Source organism: Solea solea, chromosome 9 (genome assembly GCF_958295425.1).
Source record: "Solea solea chromosome 9, fSolSol10.1, whole genome shotgun sequence".
Lineage (NCBI taxonomy): Eukaryota > Metazoa > Chordata > Actinopteri > Pleuronectiformes > Soleidae > Solea > Solea solea.
The window spans coordinates 17,006,348-17,023,518 of NC_081142.1; the positions used below are offsets into that span (position 1 = coordinate 17,006,348).

The 17,171-nt window shown below is 41.0% G+C and overlaps 1 protein-coding gene across 1 annotated transcript in view; it reads right to left on the reverse strand.

The window, feature by feature from the left end:
• Window positions 1-7,760: 7,760 nt before the first annotated feature.
• cachd1 (cache domain containing 1) overlaps window positions 7,761-17,171 on the reverse strand; it is a 72,881-nt gene continuing 63,470 nt past the window's right edge. Inside the window, exons 23-27 of the mRNA XM_058638296.1 lie at window positions 16,837-16,988; window positions 16,303-16,464; window positions 15,152-15,229; window positions 14,893-14,994; window positions 7,761-9,529 (exon numbers count right to left, since the gene is read on the reverse strand). Coding sequence (XP_058494279.1) covers window positions 9,291-9,529; window positions 14,893-14,994; window positions 15,152-15,229; window positions 16,303-16,464; window positions 16,837-16,988 — 733 coding nt within the window. The 3' untranslated portion in view covers window positions 7,761-9,290. The remainder of the gene's footprint in view (window positions 9,530-14,892; window positions 14,995-15,151; window positions 15,230-16,302; window positions 16,465-16,836; window positions 16,989-17,171) is intronic.

The following is a 17,171-nucleotide window of genomic DNA, read 5'->3' on the forward strand; positions in this document are numbered from 1 at the left end:
GAGAGAGAGAGAGAGAGAGTCAGAGAGTGAGAGAGAGAGTCAGAGAGTGAGAGAGAGAGAGAGCAGGTGGGAGGTGTGTGTCAGTGAGAGAGAGAGAGGGGAGAATCATTTGTAAGTTTAAATAAATGCATTCCCTCTTAAAGTTATTTATTTATGAATAATATTCATGATACATTCTGTTATTTTTAGGATACTTTACTTAATGAAAAACATGATTTACTTTTTTTGTGCAATCATCATTTCCTTGTTTCCTTGTTTAGACGAATAACACATGTTCTCAGATGCAGCATCTCGTGCTTTAAATGTAGGGCTCAGTTCACTTTATGGTTCATAAACAGTAGATCGTTGCACCTCGGACTCCTGGCGACCCCAACTGTCAGCTGAATGAACAGGAGGAGCCATGGTTAGAGCCAATGCCAATGACAGGCTCCTCAGTGATCGGAAATTAATCAATTTAAATGAATTTATCTTTAATAGGACAGTGAATAAATGACCATCAGTAAAGAATTACATTTACTCGTGTTACTGTAATTGAGTAGGTTTTTTTGTGTGTCATTTTTAAACTTTGTAATTTTACTTTTACTTAAGTGTGTTTTTTTTTGGAAGTACTGTACTTTACTGTACTTTTAAATCACATTAAATCACCATTACTGAGTAAAAAAATTAATAAAAATGTATTCATGCACCGGAAACTTTCACTTTCACAAAAAGAAAGGAAAAACGGTCTAATTGTGTGACTTCTGCACAATTGTACTACTTTATATCACTACTTCCAATGCAATTTAAATTGAATCATAACTTTGACTCATAACAACACATAAGAAAACATAAGAAAAAAATCATTTTTTTAAAGCCTGAATGTGTAACCTATAAACACACACCCCCAGGATGTCCATATAAGGAGTTGTGTATTATTCCCACGGCAATTTACCATCTGTGCCCCAGGTGCACTAAGGGTTAATCACATAACTGTCCAACAGGTTGTTTGACAGGTTTCAGAACATGGCAGGTGACTAACTCGGGGCACCAGTGTGTGCAGGGCCAACATTGACGTTGTCTGGATAAGAAATGCAAAAAAAAAGTCCATCCATCCATTTTTATACCACTTTATCCTCCACATGAGGGTTGCAGGGTGGAGCTGGAGTCAATCCCAGCTGAGGTTGGGTACACACTGGACAGATCATCCACACCCACATGTGGGAGGAAGCTGGAATACCTGGAGAGAACATGCAAACTCCACACGGAAAGGCCCACTGCATCTTCTACCGCTTTATCCTCCACATGAGGCTTGCAGACCCTGGACACTTTGCCAGTCCATCACAGGGACACATAAAGACAAACAACCATTCCCTCTCACACTCACACCTATGGTCAATTTAGAGTGTCCAATTTACCTAATCCCCATATTGCATGTTTTTGCACTGTGGGAGGAAACAGAGAGTGCAGAACATGCAAACCAAATGCAGAAAGGCCCTTGTTCAGACTGGGTCACGAACCCAGATCTTCTTGCTGCAATGGCAAGAGCGCTAACCGCTACACCAACCGTGTGCCCACAGTGCCAGCCACTGCAAAAAAAATATCAGGAGAAATCATTTAAATCTGTCCAATCTCACACAGTGCCCTGAAAACTCCGCCCACAAAGCTTTCAACACAATATTGTACATTTGGGTAAAAAGAGAAATTCAGTTCTTATGCTCGTTCTAAAGCCCAATTAACACATTTCTTCTTTGGTCAAAGGAAGAAAGAGAGAGAGAGAGAGAGAGAGAGAGAGAGAGAGAGAACAAAAAGACATTTACTGGAGAGTATCTTTAAACCACCAGAGCTTTTCTGTTCCTCATGTGTATAGTGTGACCATGGCTGTGTGCCTTCCCCTCCTTTCTACCCAAGTCTTTCTGTGAATGCCAGCCTAGCAGCCAGCCGAGCCTGCCTGCCTGCCTGCCTCTCTGCCTGCCTGCCCACCGTGGGTGGAAAGCTGCTCCTGGCAAACACAAGGGGAACCGAGCTCCCCACCGAGTCCTCACAATGCTTCTGTAGCTTCCGCAGGCTGCATTAGACACCGACAGACTGCACACTGTAGACTCACACCTCGGCAATGCATTCACACTCACAGAGGCATGAGCGCGTCGACGGGCTCGCATCAAGCCTTTTCGGAAAAATATTTAGAGCAGCGAGCATGCCGAGGCCTTGTGTAAGAGTCGGTGAAAGCAAACCTCCATGTCTTCTCTCTCTCTGTTGCGCGCACACGCACCATCTGCGTGAAAGCGTTTCTTGGCAGATTGGAGTCCAGACAATCACAGTTGTCAGTGGGTGAAAACGATACTGCCTTGCCAAGCGGCTGAAACAGTCTTGCCGTATACGGACCATTTATACGAATATACAAACGCAGCTCACGCTCAGTCCATTGTTGAATACAAAGGCCAAAGAAAAGAGCAATTTGATTCAACTATGATTAGTCAACAATTGCATGATGATATCAGTTGTTTCTCCAACAAAAGTGTGAAGCGTGATCACATATAGGGACTTTACTGTGTGGTGAGACAAAATATCACATCAGAAAATGTCATTGCATGCTCTGGATCAAAAACTATTCAAGGAATACTTTGCATTTAGCTTTGCATTACTAGAATAGGGGCAATAGGGCAATCAGCGGCAGCTCTAATTGACATTTTGAGCCTCATCTTGATATTTCAGGTGTTCCTGACCAACATTGACTCTCACGTGTCCATCAAATACCGTGTCCAACTGCAACAAAGGCATATTTTAAACGTGAAAATCACTGAGGAGGAGTCACACTGCAGCCGGTGCCTGCTGACAGATTGGGAACATGAATCATTGAGTGGTGCTGGTGGTTCTCTGAAAAAGGCAGAAAGATCTGGCCTGTCACTCGCACGGGCTGATTTTTGGAGACTTGATTCTTGAATCGCACCACTAAGTGCTAAACATCATTTTTCCATGAGAGAGAACAATTCATTTGTTCCCGCCAGCTCCCCTGGTACACGAGCACGTATCACACTGAAGGATTCCTTAACTATATCTTTATCTTCCACACCATTTTTCACCAACATGCAAATCAAACCGCATAATAATAACCTATGCTTCACAAACCGTGGTGGGGGGGGGAGCTGCTCGTCTCTCTCTATTGAAAACACTAGAGCCCTGCTGGTGCTTCAGCATGTCAGCCACTGATTCACAGCCCTCTTTGGAGTGGGTGGGTCTAGAAAAGAGGAGAAGAAAGCAAGGGAATATGTTCACCACTGCTCGCCAGGAATAAATGTGTGAGGGCGTAGGTGGGCTGAGTGGCTGAGTGGGCAAAGCCGGCACCTGGGATGAGCTCAGTGGGCGTGCGGACGGGAGAGGAGGGATGAGAGACGGAGAAAGGGTGAACCCTATACACGGCGAAGAGGTTCACACTGCACGGGAGTGGATAGTGAGAACTTGTGCGCGTCTCACTCTGCAATCCTGTCAGAAACGCAGCAGTGGGTATAAAATATGGACTGTGGGCGCCCTCCTTCTCGCTCTCCATTAATGTGCATGATGTTATGCTCTCATACACTACATGATTACAGTGCAGTGGCGTGACTCATTTTCTCCGATAGCGTACAAGAAATGAAGGGACATGTGACCTACTAAAAAAAACGGCTGACCTGAAACCAGGGGGACAAGAGTTCCCTGCCCAATTCATGTCCTAATTACAGTGGTCATCAGCACACCTCTCCACCGGTGCATCAGGGAAGTGAGTCACAATGAGCATCTTAATACCCAACCCAAGCAGGTTTTTTATTTTTATTTTTATTTTTTTAAACAACTAATAAAGCAATGCTGTGCTTTTCAGCACAACACACACACACACAGGACACACACCACACTTTTCTGTCAGGAGCGATTTTAGAGTTGTGAAAATTCAAGATGACTTAGCTGTGTTTGGGAAAGTGGGACTGTGGACTGCACAAAAATATGCTGCTGGTGCATGTCTGGTGCCGTACTAGTTGGCAAAAGCAAAGAGAGTGACTGACATGACCCGAGGGGGCTTCGACACCCAGCTCAGCGCCCTAATTCACAGAGAGCATTTCTGGCAGGAAGCAGCAGACAGCTTGAGAGAGCGCAGAGGAGGACGAGGTGCAGCGGCAGTGGGAAACGAGACAAAGATGGGGGTCATGTAGGGGAGGTGTGAATGAATGAATGAATGAATGAATGAACAAAATGATGAGGTTTATGGGACACGTACGATGTAAGGCGAACAGACAGAGATTCTCTCTCCACGGTGATGAACTACATCCCTGCTGATGTTCAGTACACTGAGAGCCCAGTGTGCCCCTCTCTATTTTAACTATTCACCTCAAGGAGAGAGAGAGAGAGAGTGAAAAAAACAAAACGGTGTACTCTATGACCTTCACTTAATATAGACCGTATCTGCTTAGAGCATAGATGCTGTTTCCACATGAGAGATGACACTTAAATCTCAGCAAAAACAAAAATGCATCATTCCAATTAAATCCCAGCGATGCATTTGACAGCATGTTCATGTACAAGTTGTTTTGGTTGTATTTCAAAGAAAACTGCCGACTGGTTCCTTTTTTATTTTATGTATATGTCATTAAATTGTAAAGATATGACTGTAATTTCAGTAAAAAACTATTTGCTACATAAGTAATGGGCATTTGTCTTGCGGCACTTAAGTGAATCAACAGACTCGTCCAGTCGTCAGGAGGCAAATGTGTAAAATGAATGTAAATCTGTCTTTTAACGGAAAACGGCATAAGATTTTTCTCTTTATTGGGGCTGCAACCCCTATTAAGCATTGTTTACGGCACGAAATTAAGACATTTTACCATACGTGGACTATATTATCATCCAATCTTTGCTCATTTCCGTAATTTGACAGCATTTTTTCTTATGATGCATAACAAGGTGAAAGTAGCGGTGATGAGGTAGATTGGGAAATGTCAAGCAACAAACTGGAGCTGAAGCCGTTCAGCACCTTAACCCGTAGGTGACGTGATGTTTTCTTCCATTTAAAGAAAAAAAAAAACAGTGAAAAGACATACTTCACTTTGCACTTTCTGCCTCAAACCAAAGCAGCCTTTTTGCTATAAGACATCAGAACCATGTTGCGACCCCCTGGCAGGGAAGTCTGCGTGTACAGAAAGACTCATAAATAACTGATAATTCTTCCAGGCGGCCAGCGTGTACCACTATTCTTCCTTCACCTATGACCAAGAACACACAACATCCTGGTGGAGCCAGGTGCAGATTGTGTCTGCTGAAAAACACCGTTTCACACCATTTCAATGCCCATTTTCTCAAAGTGCGGAGTGAAGAGGTTAAAAATGGATTTATAACGCTCATCCTCCAGAACACAAAGGACAACACATACATCTCCCGAGGCTTTTACTTGATTAATAAACAAACATGACATTTTCATGTTTGTTTGTTTTTTTCTCCATACAAATAAAGCATAATGTGGATGGATTGATCACAGGCAACAATAGTAGCAGCTCTATATATCATTAAAAACACTCCCAACCAAACAAGGCCAGCTCCATCTAAAAAGAGAGTGTTCTGAATGTCCGTGAGAGAACCAGAGGGAATTAAAACAGAGGCTGAAGAGGAATCAGGTAATATGACTCAGTTCAGTGAAGGTACTGAAACAACAAACACTAAAATCCCCGGCAGATAATCCAGCCATGTCTCTCTGTGCAGGGGTTTCTATGTGTGCTCTCTTCCGTGACCTCTTTTCTGAAGTGCGAACCAACGACCCAGCCGACAATAGAGAAACACAATTTGTTTCTCCATAAAGCGAGAGAAAATTGGCAAAAGTGCATTTTGTACTGCAGCTGTTAGTAATTACTCTTTAATCATGCACACACACACACACACACACACACACACACACGTGCTCTCACATCTTTGACCACACTGAGAGGTACAGAAAGCAGGTTTTGAAAGTTGAAATGAAAGTACAGAATAAAACAGAGTATTAATTCTCATCCATGTTATAAAATGTCTTTTCTGTTGACTGTTGTTTAAAAAAAATAAATGAAGCAGTTCTAACTCAACCCGACGTGCGAAAACAAATATTTTAGAAAATACTAAAAAAAAACTAAAAATATGACTGTTATTTACTGGGCAAATCATAAACTGAATTCTCTGGGCTTCTATGATAAGAAAAAAATAAATGAATCAAGCATAACATTCAACCACTGAAACTCATTTTTCTGTTCAGGATCGCAAGTAAATAACTTGAATTTGACATCTTAATCAAGAGCTAATAATGTGCTTTACAACCTTTTTCTGTTTCATAACAATAATAATGATATTTCAGCATTAGAAAATATAATTGTGCGGGTTAAAGAGCTTCTACATACTTCTACAAAGATAAAAAATTATTCGGATAATTACCAATGCTGTTCATTCAGTGTAGTGGTTTTGCAGCAAGAAACACGGTGTGCATGGTCTCTCTCTGGGTTCTCTGGTTTCCTCCCACAGTCCAGATTTGGGGATTAGGTTAATTGGACACTCTAAATTGACTGTAGGTGTGAGAGTGAATGGCTGTTTGTTTCTAGATGTCCAGGGTGTGACCCCGCCTACCCTCATGTGGAGGATAAAGCGGCAGAAGACGGATGGATGGTTGAGCACTTTATACTTCACTGAATATTTAAAAATGTCAACAAACAATAACACACGACACACTATTATTAAGTGTAAAATCAACTTTATCACATTCACATTGCAATAAATCTCAGTTCGATAACTTTATATGATACATGAGGGGGGGTGATGTACACATTCCTTCAGTACATTAATGCAATACAGAGTGTTCTCTACACACACACACACACACACATACACACACAATCACGCACGCACACACGCACACATACTTGTTTACAATGGCTGGTAAATACTGTTCAAGAGCGCTCCAGAAAAATAAAATGCCTTTTTAGACGACAAAAGGGAAATTTGAGAAGATGCAGAGACTGTGCATTGAGATGCTACCAGACGCCACGATTATGTACCATAAAAAGCGATGAGAGCAGGATAATCTTAATCACAAATTAGTGGCGACACTGGAATATCTGACCATGTCGTCGTACTCGCATGGTGTGTTTTAATCTCTCTGCTCCATTAGTAGCGTCGAGTGATGTCGCACTTGTTCAGATAAACCTTTTAACGAGCTCACAATAACAGAAATGAAACCACACTAAAGGAGTTGTGAAAGCGTTTGACAGTGTTGTGTAGCAACAGAACAACGGCACAGCTTACAGCAGTTCACCACCACAGAGCCAGTGTTGTTGTTGTTGTTGGAAAGATGTACGGTGAAAAAGAAGACGTAATAAAACTACCGTATAAGCCTCTCAAACATAAAAAGTGTGTATTTATTTCTTTTTTTTCTCCAAGTACTGACTTCCATCCAATATGGACCTAAATAAATCCAAGAAAAAAAACAAAAAAACAAACAACCCCGCGCGTACAGAGGACGTTAATATCAATTTGTGATTCTGTATTTACACTTCATCGCGAAACACTGAAGAACAATAGACAATTCCTTGAAAAATGTTCCAACGCCATAGCGACGTGTGATGTGTTGAACAATCAAACCCAATCAAACCCATGCCCGCGTGTAGATTGGGTCAAATGACTTCATCAGAATAAAAAATAAGTGATATTTCATTCATAATAATTTCCTATAATTTCTCTAATACTATCTTGAGGAAAAAAAATACACAATACCGCATGACAGAAAGACACACTCACACACTCACACACTCACTCACTCACTCACTCACCATCACACACACACACAAACGCACACTAAACCAGAGACGTATAGAAAAGACATTTTTGAGTGGTTAACCACAGAGGAGTCAACAGATGGATGTGACCTCTGTACAATAACAGCAGCAATTTCTCCCTCTCTTTCAATCTCCTCGACAAGAAGGCGACTCCATCTTGGACATCGATGGGAACTGAACACACACACACACACACACACACACACACGTACGAGATACATACATCAGCTTGGCCACAGAGGCAAAAACAAAACAATTTGTGGTAAAAGCTGCTGTTCCCCCCCCTGACAGTGAAACTCGGAATCTCCCGTCCCCCCAATTATCCTCACACACCAAATCCCCAGCGCTGACTAAAGCCAGGAATGTTAGTTTCTATCTTCCCTTCCTTCTCTTGTCTCGAGGAGGCTTAAAAAGGCCCGGTGAGCATCTGAAGTTCTGTCTCCTGACACAGACGACATGTCCACAGTGAATGCTGTCAGTTTCTGTTAAAAAAAAAAAACCCCAACTAAATGTGCATGTCTACATGTCAAAGACTACATCACTCCAAAGCTCTGGATGAGGTAAAGGCTAAAACTAAGACACTGAGATGTGCTTTTAACTCGTATCAGCTTTACTGCACAGTTAGACATTATGGGTACAGAAGGTGGAAAGAAAAAGGGAAGCAAAAACATTAGCTACTCGTTATTCATCATCAATATCCAGTTCTTCCATGTCTGTCGTTTTATAGCTTCTCAAAGTGTCTAAATTAACAATGAACATTCAGCTTCTTAAGGGAGTTAAAAACAGAGACTAACCCGCCCCAACTGTGATGCACTGATTGGCAGGAAGTCTATATCTCGTGACACTGACTTGCTTGTGTCTGCGGCAGCTGCTTGCTTATCTGTCTACCCCTTTAATAAATAGTAGAAAAATAACATTTTCCTCTTTTTTTAAGTGTTTCTTCCTGTGTTTATGTGAAGCGTTCGCCTACTACGAGTTCACAGAGATTTTGTGAAAATGTTCAAAAATCTTCCCACTTCACCTAAGAGCAGCAGCTACTCCTTTAGGTCAAGGCAACAAAATAAAAATAAAAATGGCATGTTTATCTGGAGAGTAAAGCTACTGTAGAATCCATGATATAATCCCATATTAGATCCAGGGTTAAGTGTTGGAAAGTTAATAATTTCACTCTTCAGGGAGCAATTTTCACAGATGCATGGAGTTTGGATCCATGTTGGCCTTCCATTTTACAGGCGTTCAGGCTTCCAGTTCCTCTTTGAAGGTTGAGATGTTGGCACAAAGCGACCGCGAGCGAAAAATACGCACACAATCTGACACGGAGGTCCCAGTGTCTCAGCTGCAAGTGTGGGTTTAAGTCCAGCTGTGGAATCTCTCTTCCTCCCTTCCATCCTTAACAGTACCCACTGTGTAAACAAGCCCAACGTTCTTTTCTTTTTTAAAAATAGTCTTTTTTTTCTCGTAAAAAAATAAAAGTTCCGCCATTGCCCGGGGGGGGGATCAGCACTCTGCGTCCACACTGTGCACGGTGACTGCCGCCTGTAGGTGGTGCGTGTGCAGTGGGTGGTGGTGCGAGTGTCGGTACGGGTGGAACTTGTGGCTGAGCAACGCAGCCGTTTGGGGGGGCGTGTCCAGGTCCAGGTCGTCATCGTGGTTGCCGACGTCCACGCCGGCCGACAGCGGGTCGTTGTTTCCCGGTGGATTCTCGCTGTCTTCCTGCGGACTCATGGTGCTGTAACCTGGACACACACACAAAAAATATGAATTATTTCTCAGTTCAACTCTGACTCATCAAAGATCACATTGGATGGTTCACATTCTTAACTGCAAGTGTCTGGCATCTGAAAATGACAAGTACCACATTTATATCACAAATATCACATTTACGAAGCCACTTGTTATTAAAGTGGGACATTTATAAGAAGAAGAACGAGATCTAGCTCCAGAGAAAGCAAACTCTCTTCCCCTATAGGGTCAAGTACAACAACGCTCATACATCATCTCTGATCTTGATGCAAATACTGAAGTGACACAGATCTGATTTGAAAATGCAGAAGTGGCGACGGCTCTGAAAGAAAATGAAATCTGAGAACTGAAAACATGGGATATAAGTCACTTCAGCTTTGTAATTGAAACATGACCATGAGATGTTTGACTTACCATCACACAGATAAGACTCATTTGACTCATCATCAACCTTAAATTTTAATATTTATCATTAGGTCATGATATTTTTGAAGCATGAAAGTTAGGACATAAATCTGAGATAGGTTGAGAATTTGTTATATTTATAAATTATTTTAGAAGAGGGACACTGCATATTCAATCAATGAGTCATCATGCCAGGTTGTAAATATAACTATTTTGATAATTGCGTGTTTTTTCAATACTTGAAACAAGTTGATTTCTGATTTTTCAGCGTATTAAATGTGAATATTTTTTGGTTTCTTTGCTCCATTTGACACAGAAATCATTAAAAGTGAAAGACATTTTGAGAAAATTTTCTGACATTTCACGGGACCAAACAAAGAAAAATAATCGACAGATTAATCAATTATGAAAATAATTGTTCGTCGCAGCTCTAATTATCATTTGATCTTGATCATTTGTGACTCTTCTATGGCAAATAAAGCTTCCTAATCCTTGCATTAAACTGTAGCAGTTTTGATGCCGTTTTGTAATCCACTTCCACTTCCTTGTTTTAAAAATATAACACAGTAAATGTCAAACTGAAACATATCACAAATCATATCGCAGTTTCAATATCTGTCAGAAAAATCACAATGAGTTGCTTTCCCTAAATGGGCCTGCACTAGTTAATGGACAACATGACAGAAAAACAAACAGAAGCAACGTAACTTCTATTCCTAGATGGTACATCAGAACAGTTAAGGGATGTAAACCAACAACACCGCGTACCGTAGTAGCTACAAATGTGCCAGTTTGCCCTCAGTGCCAAGAAATGAGAAGCCGCTATGAAAAGGATCTACAACCCTGGAGCCGTAGACGCTCAACACAGAAGCATCTGAATTCAAAGCTCACACAAAGGTACTACAGGAACACTGACAACTAAATATCCCCATTGGGATTATCTTCTCCGTGTTTTCAGCTTCCACGGGACAAATTTGAAAAAAAGAAAGGACGCATACATATTCATGGCACTTCCCAACACATACGTTGAGCCTGGAGGAGGCAGCGCCAGGAGCCAACATGGCTGTTAGTGTCGCCTACATCGGTTTAAGTAGAGCAAAAGCTGCTGTCACACAAAATGACTGGGTCAAAGAATAATTAAATGACAGCTTGAACATAAGGACACTGATATATCATGATTCTGCAGGCTAATTGATACCCTCCGAACTTTTTTTAATGACTGAGGTTACCAACGCTCTCATGCTAACTGCATTCATTAACGAAGTGAGCTAGCTTTCAACAGCCCTGGTAGTTCACATAATGGAGTATTAGAAACGGAGAAATGTGTGGTTAGAAGCTCAGTGGTGAGTGCATTAATGTTTCAGTTCATGACTGAGGCCACAGACGACTTCACTGTCAGTATCACCTAATTGTTACCCAATTAGCCACAAAGCTAATAAGCTAACGCCAGCTGACGACAGGTCACCAGTCGACGCGCTCACATTAAGCTAATGGCTTCAGTTTTCTTCTTCAGCAGAGTCATTTATTGAGTCGGATTCATTACCGTGACACTCAGGACCATGACATCCACATAAGACAGCCTGATTATGAATGATAAGGAGGAGAACTGATTATCATTATTATATATAATAATGATTTGAGTGTGTGTACTTAAACATATTAGTCATAGGAAATGAAGACATTGTTACTGGACCACACAACTTTAAAAGTCCTTTTCAGGGTTAAGACTTGGTTTTGGGGTTCAGGGAAGCACTGGACATTGATTTGTGATTTGCATTATGTCTTTGAATGTTCACACTAAAAATGTGTGTGTGGGGGATAATGAGTGATGGTGAAATGTGCAAATTTGCCCAAACAACAGCGTCTTTTTATCCTCCAGACATTTAAAGCAGGGAGACATATCTGATCCCTCGTTAATCTTTACATTGACATTTTAAAGTCAAAAACGTGGCTTTTTATTGACGGTCCCCAGGCAAATGTTCAGTAATTCCTAACATATAATAATGCTGTTGTTAAAATGTTCTTTTGGCAGATTCTCCAAAGACTAGCCTGGGTTCAAAACAAAAAAAAAGGTGAAACAGAAAAATTTAGAGAAGGGAAACGAGAGGATGTGAGGACGAGGGAGGGATAGAGAAAGGGGGAGTGGAGGATTAAAAGAAAGACAGGGAGACATACTTCAAAGACGTTTCAGACTTGGTAGATGCCAACTTTGGCTAAATGTATCTTTCTTTTTTGTCCCAGAAGCGAGAGCCAAGAGTTCAGGCAGGTCTACGGCTTATTTTTGTCCTGTTGACAACTTTCAGCAGCAGCTAAGACAAGCAAATCCCTCTTAAAGTCAAGAGATAAAGAGACAGACATACAGACCAACGGACAGACTCCAAATGTCTTATTAGGGACTGGACCTTTGAGATTTATGAGCACTAGAAGACTTTTAACTGCTGGAGACAGATATAAGGTCAAAGGTTTCACTGACAACTGAGAGTTATTAGGTGAGTGAAATTTGAAGTTAGTGAAACGCACTTATTTATCTTCTTGCTGAGCTTTAGAAGGGGTAATTTAAAAACACTCCCCTATGTATTTCTATGTTGAGCATGACACCAGCAGCTGGTTGGTTTAGCTTTAACGAAATAACCTAACAATAACAGCTGTCCTGGCTCTGTTGAAATCCACTTCCTAGCTTCTGTAGTTCTCTCGCAGGGTTACAGATACATGCACTCATCTCCTGTTATGTCATTAGGTTTTTGTGTTATCTGACTCCAGATGTGAAAGAAAGGCAGAATTGTGTTCACTCCTTGCGTGGCTTAGATTAGCCATTTTAAAATAAATAGATAGATAATTGTGATAATTGCTATAAAACGGTGCATTTGTATGGCCCCCCCCCTGGGAATCTTCACATGATCAAATTTTAATGTCGAGATTATCTTTGCTTAGAAGTACCAGACCTTTTTTCTACATGATACAAATGATACGTTTGAAATAACATATGTGGCATATGCAGCATGTGACGTGTTCACTGTGAACTGGGCCATCGTCTCCTGGAGGCTGAGGCTGCAGAGCAAACTGAGCACTGTTTTCATGCTCTGATCCTTGAGCTGACTTGTATAATGTATACACCATCGTGCTGTAGGAATGTGTTGATATTGAGTGTGTGGACCTTTGGCTGAGCAGAGAAAAGATTCAACTCGGTTGCATCAAGGTATGAATTGAATTCCTCTCCACCCTTGTCCTCTTGCCCTTCCATTTCTACACGTTTACACTAGTTTTCAAAGTTTTTTGACAAAGTTTATTAGCCTTTGTCACTGATAGAATAAGAGAAACATGAAGAATAATCCAGATACCACACTTTTATTTCACCGACTTCATGCAATAGTTCTTCGATATTTAGGATTAAATTAAATTACTCATTTGCAGGAGAATCTTCAATGAAGCACAGAGAAAATAACACTAACCTCACAAATCAATGTTAAACTATTTTTCCCTCTTTCCTCTTTTTTTTTTTTATCCTCGCCGGTTGAGTCGACGCGCCTTGTGTTCCTCTGTAGCCCACACTCTCCTCTCTTCATATTCATCCTCTCTTGTCATGTGCAGTTACACAACAAGTAACAGAGACACTCGCTGCCAGGAGGTGCAGTGATGCCGTCCACATGTAGGTGGTAAGAGCCCGTGTGGGTGAAAACTACCCGCCCACACTCGCCGAGTGTCAGACCTGCAAGTTCTACACATGAATGTTCTCCAAAAATCATGTCCTGGGCTGTGATGAACGGAACACGCCAGGAGCAGAAACCTGGCAATAATATCCATTTTATACAAGGTGCAAATTTTGTTTTTTTGACAGTGTTTGGTGAGGGATTTATGCCATGATTATTAGTGTATTAAAACCCTGGTTTTATTCATATTGGATAGTGGATGTGGTGTCAAATACAACCTGGTCATTTATACTCTTTTATACAATAATTTCAGCAACCAGGTATCTGAATATACTCACATGTGTCCAACTAACAGAGGATATTCAGAAACCTCAGTCACTCCAGGGAGCATATCAAGGTTTCAAGAAATACAACAATCTGTAATTTTGAAACCAGGAAAAGAACCGTTTACATAAAAAGTGTTTATTGTGATGTCTCTTTCCTGAAATAAATTAAGGTAAAACAGATAAATCCTCTTTATCTCATGACATCCAGCTCTCCTGCAATGAGTCCAGAGGTAACAGGGATCTCCTTTTCCTCCTATTTAGCGTGTTCTTTAAACTTCCTAGTTATATACTGAAATCTTATCTTGCTTCTTTCAACATAAAGGAGCCTCATCCAGGAATTTAATTGCTGCATGCGGAGTGTGCTGCTGATCCCACATTTTAATGTTGTTGTTTTTTTTTTTTTAAATCAGTATTGTAAATTCTAAGCTGCAGGGCTGTTTGTGACATCTCTGGCTTAAGGGAGTGTTTCATGTTTATTTTGTGGCTTTGTGACACAAGAGAAAATAATAATCTGCAAGAATGGAGAGATAATCTTGAATCATGGGTGATTACGTGTAATTGTAATTATGTTCAACCTTCACAGGGTGGAACACTAGTTTCAGGAAAACCTGTAAAAGTAGCTGTCCGTGAATCTCAAGCTCCACAACAACAGCAACTTGGTGAGTGGATATTTTGGTATGCTTCGTCCAGTTGGAGACAAATAGTCCAGAAAGAGACAATTTCACTGACTACCACGTTGCCATGGTTATTGTGGAGAACCGTGGAACTATTGAAGAGGAAAATAGACTCTACAAACAGTTTCTTCTGCCGTGACAGAGCATAACAAAGCATTAGGTGCAAACTACTCATTTCCTGTTTCTATTAAAGACGATGTACAGGTCAGAATGCAGAACCCAACTACAGATTTGGATTGCTGTTTTTTATTCTATTGTTGTTAATCAATAAATGCATGTGGCACAGAAGAAATAAACGTCTTACCATGGTCACTCTCCGTCCCAGATCGTCCCCAGTACCGCCGTCTCCGTTCAGGAGTGTGTGTGTGTCTCTCAATCACCGCAGCTATAAATCTAGTGTTACTGACTGGAAGAGAAAAGAGCACACAGGTCAGAACAGAGTTAAGTGGCACTCAAATATGAAAAAGTCGAGACCTGGCCGACTTGAGAAACACTACTCACTTCAAAAATAACAACAACAATAATAAAACAAAAGCTTTCAAAGCCTCTAAAGCACAACTCACTGATCCCTCTGTCCTCGTGGCTGTCTTCATCCCGCTCGTCTCTTTCGTTATCCAGATTCGACATTCTCACCGACATTTCTGGAGCAATGTGAAGGTTAAGAGAGCATGAGGAGAGAAGCACAGGAGGCTGAGGTGAGATACAGTCGCTGCTACTATTCTGAAAAACTGTGAAGTATTTCACGCATGGTGAGTAGGCAGGACATGTGGACAGGCTTTCTATATCCAAACAAAGCCCAAAAAACAATTGAGAGTTGAATTACAGACACACTGTGAGGCAACATGTTAGCACCTTTGCTCCAGATAATAAACGGTGTATTAAAGGATTAGCCTTAGATTAGAGGAAAGGCTAACTGGTGTATGAATCTGTTATCAGCACTTGCCAGACTCTTTGTTATTCATGCTGCTTTGAAACATCATTTGGTGTAATTGTAATGGTAATAATAATAATAATAATAATAATAATAATGATGATGATAATAATAATTATAATAACAATAACAATAACAATAACAATAACAATAATAATAATAATGATAATATCATCAGGAAGGAAATTTCAGAGTCCTTTTGTTGTTGTTTTTGGGCCAAACAAAAAGAAAAGTGAAGGACAATCCACTACAAACACTTCACGCAGCAGAAATGTGCATTTCACTTAATACATGTTAACAATTTTACATTCATTTCAATGTCACTGACCGATAAACTGCATGGTTCAACATAAATATCTGTATAAATCTGTATATAGCCCCTTTTCCACCACAGGAAGTTTTCTCATTTAGACAGGATCCAAAATGACCCAAACTTTCACCGAAAGAAGAACCTACTCGCGATGTGGGACTTAGATTAACAGATTAACAGGAAATCTAGAGGGGCGAGGCTGTGTGCTGAAGAACGCGGATTGGTGGAACAGCAGCTGTTTTCAGCCAGCGCAGCTGAAACCCACTTTCAAACAAGACCTTTAAAAGACAACGAAGAAAGAAGAATTTGTGGCCGTTTGAGTGTATTCCGGGAACTTTGGGGTGCTGAGGAAACGCAAACCACACAGATTACCATGAATTATTTCCCCCAGGTAAATAAATTCCTGGAAATGTTGGTGAAAAAGGGGGCTAACGTGAGTCCGACTCACTTGCCCTTAGTTATTCTATACGTACCCTGAGCCGCCAGTGGCGACATGTGCTGATGCGACCGCCTGTGGATTTGGTGTCTGTATGCATACACAGCCAGCACCAACACCATGATACATCCCATAATGCCCCCAGCAACTGGACCCACGGGCGCGCTCTTGATCATGTTCAGAGAAGCAACCTCCTCATCTGCAGAAAGGAGACAATGAAAGGGTGAACAAACAAAATATAGAGGGATGGATAAGCAGAGGGTTGTTAAAAAAATTAAACACTATAACGGAAATATTATTCAAGGGCTTAATCTCCGGAAATGAGATTGGATGAGTCAGTCACTTAAAACAAATTCACACAGTTACAAACCTGCATGTTGTGTAATGTTACCCAGGACAAATAACTCAGTGTTTGCTTTTTAAAAGAGTCCCATTTTCACAATAATTGGCCTGCAGATTACTATTTATCAACGTTCACGTGAACTATTCGTTCACGTCTTTTACGAGAGAAAAAAAAAGTATATTCTTATATATGTAGTAGGATAAAAAAATTATAATAAAAGACTCTCACCGACGAGCCCTAGGCCGTCCGCGTATGGACTCTTTGCACCAACGATGCCTCCGAAACACTCTTTCTGCAGGGCACAGTATGGCTTGTCCAGGTGAGTCTTTCCATCGCTGTCCACCATGCACCACTCGCAGTCCAACACACCGAAACAGTCACTGAAACGAGGCGCAGAATACAAAGATCAGAACATTTCTATACAAGCCACCTTGAAGCAGGCAAACGCTCAATGTGTTGTCCTTTTGTTTATTTTGTTGAGTTTAGACAGAAATTAACATAGTATCTGTGATTTTATAGTGGGAAAAAAAGGTGCTTTAGTTTCTTTTTGCCAATCATTCTAA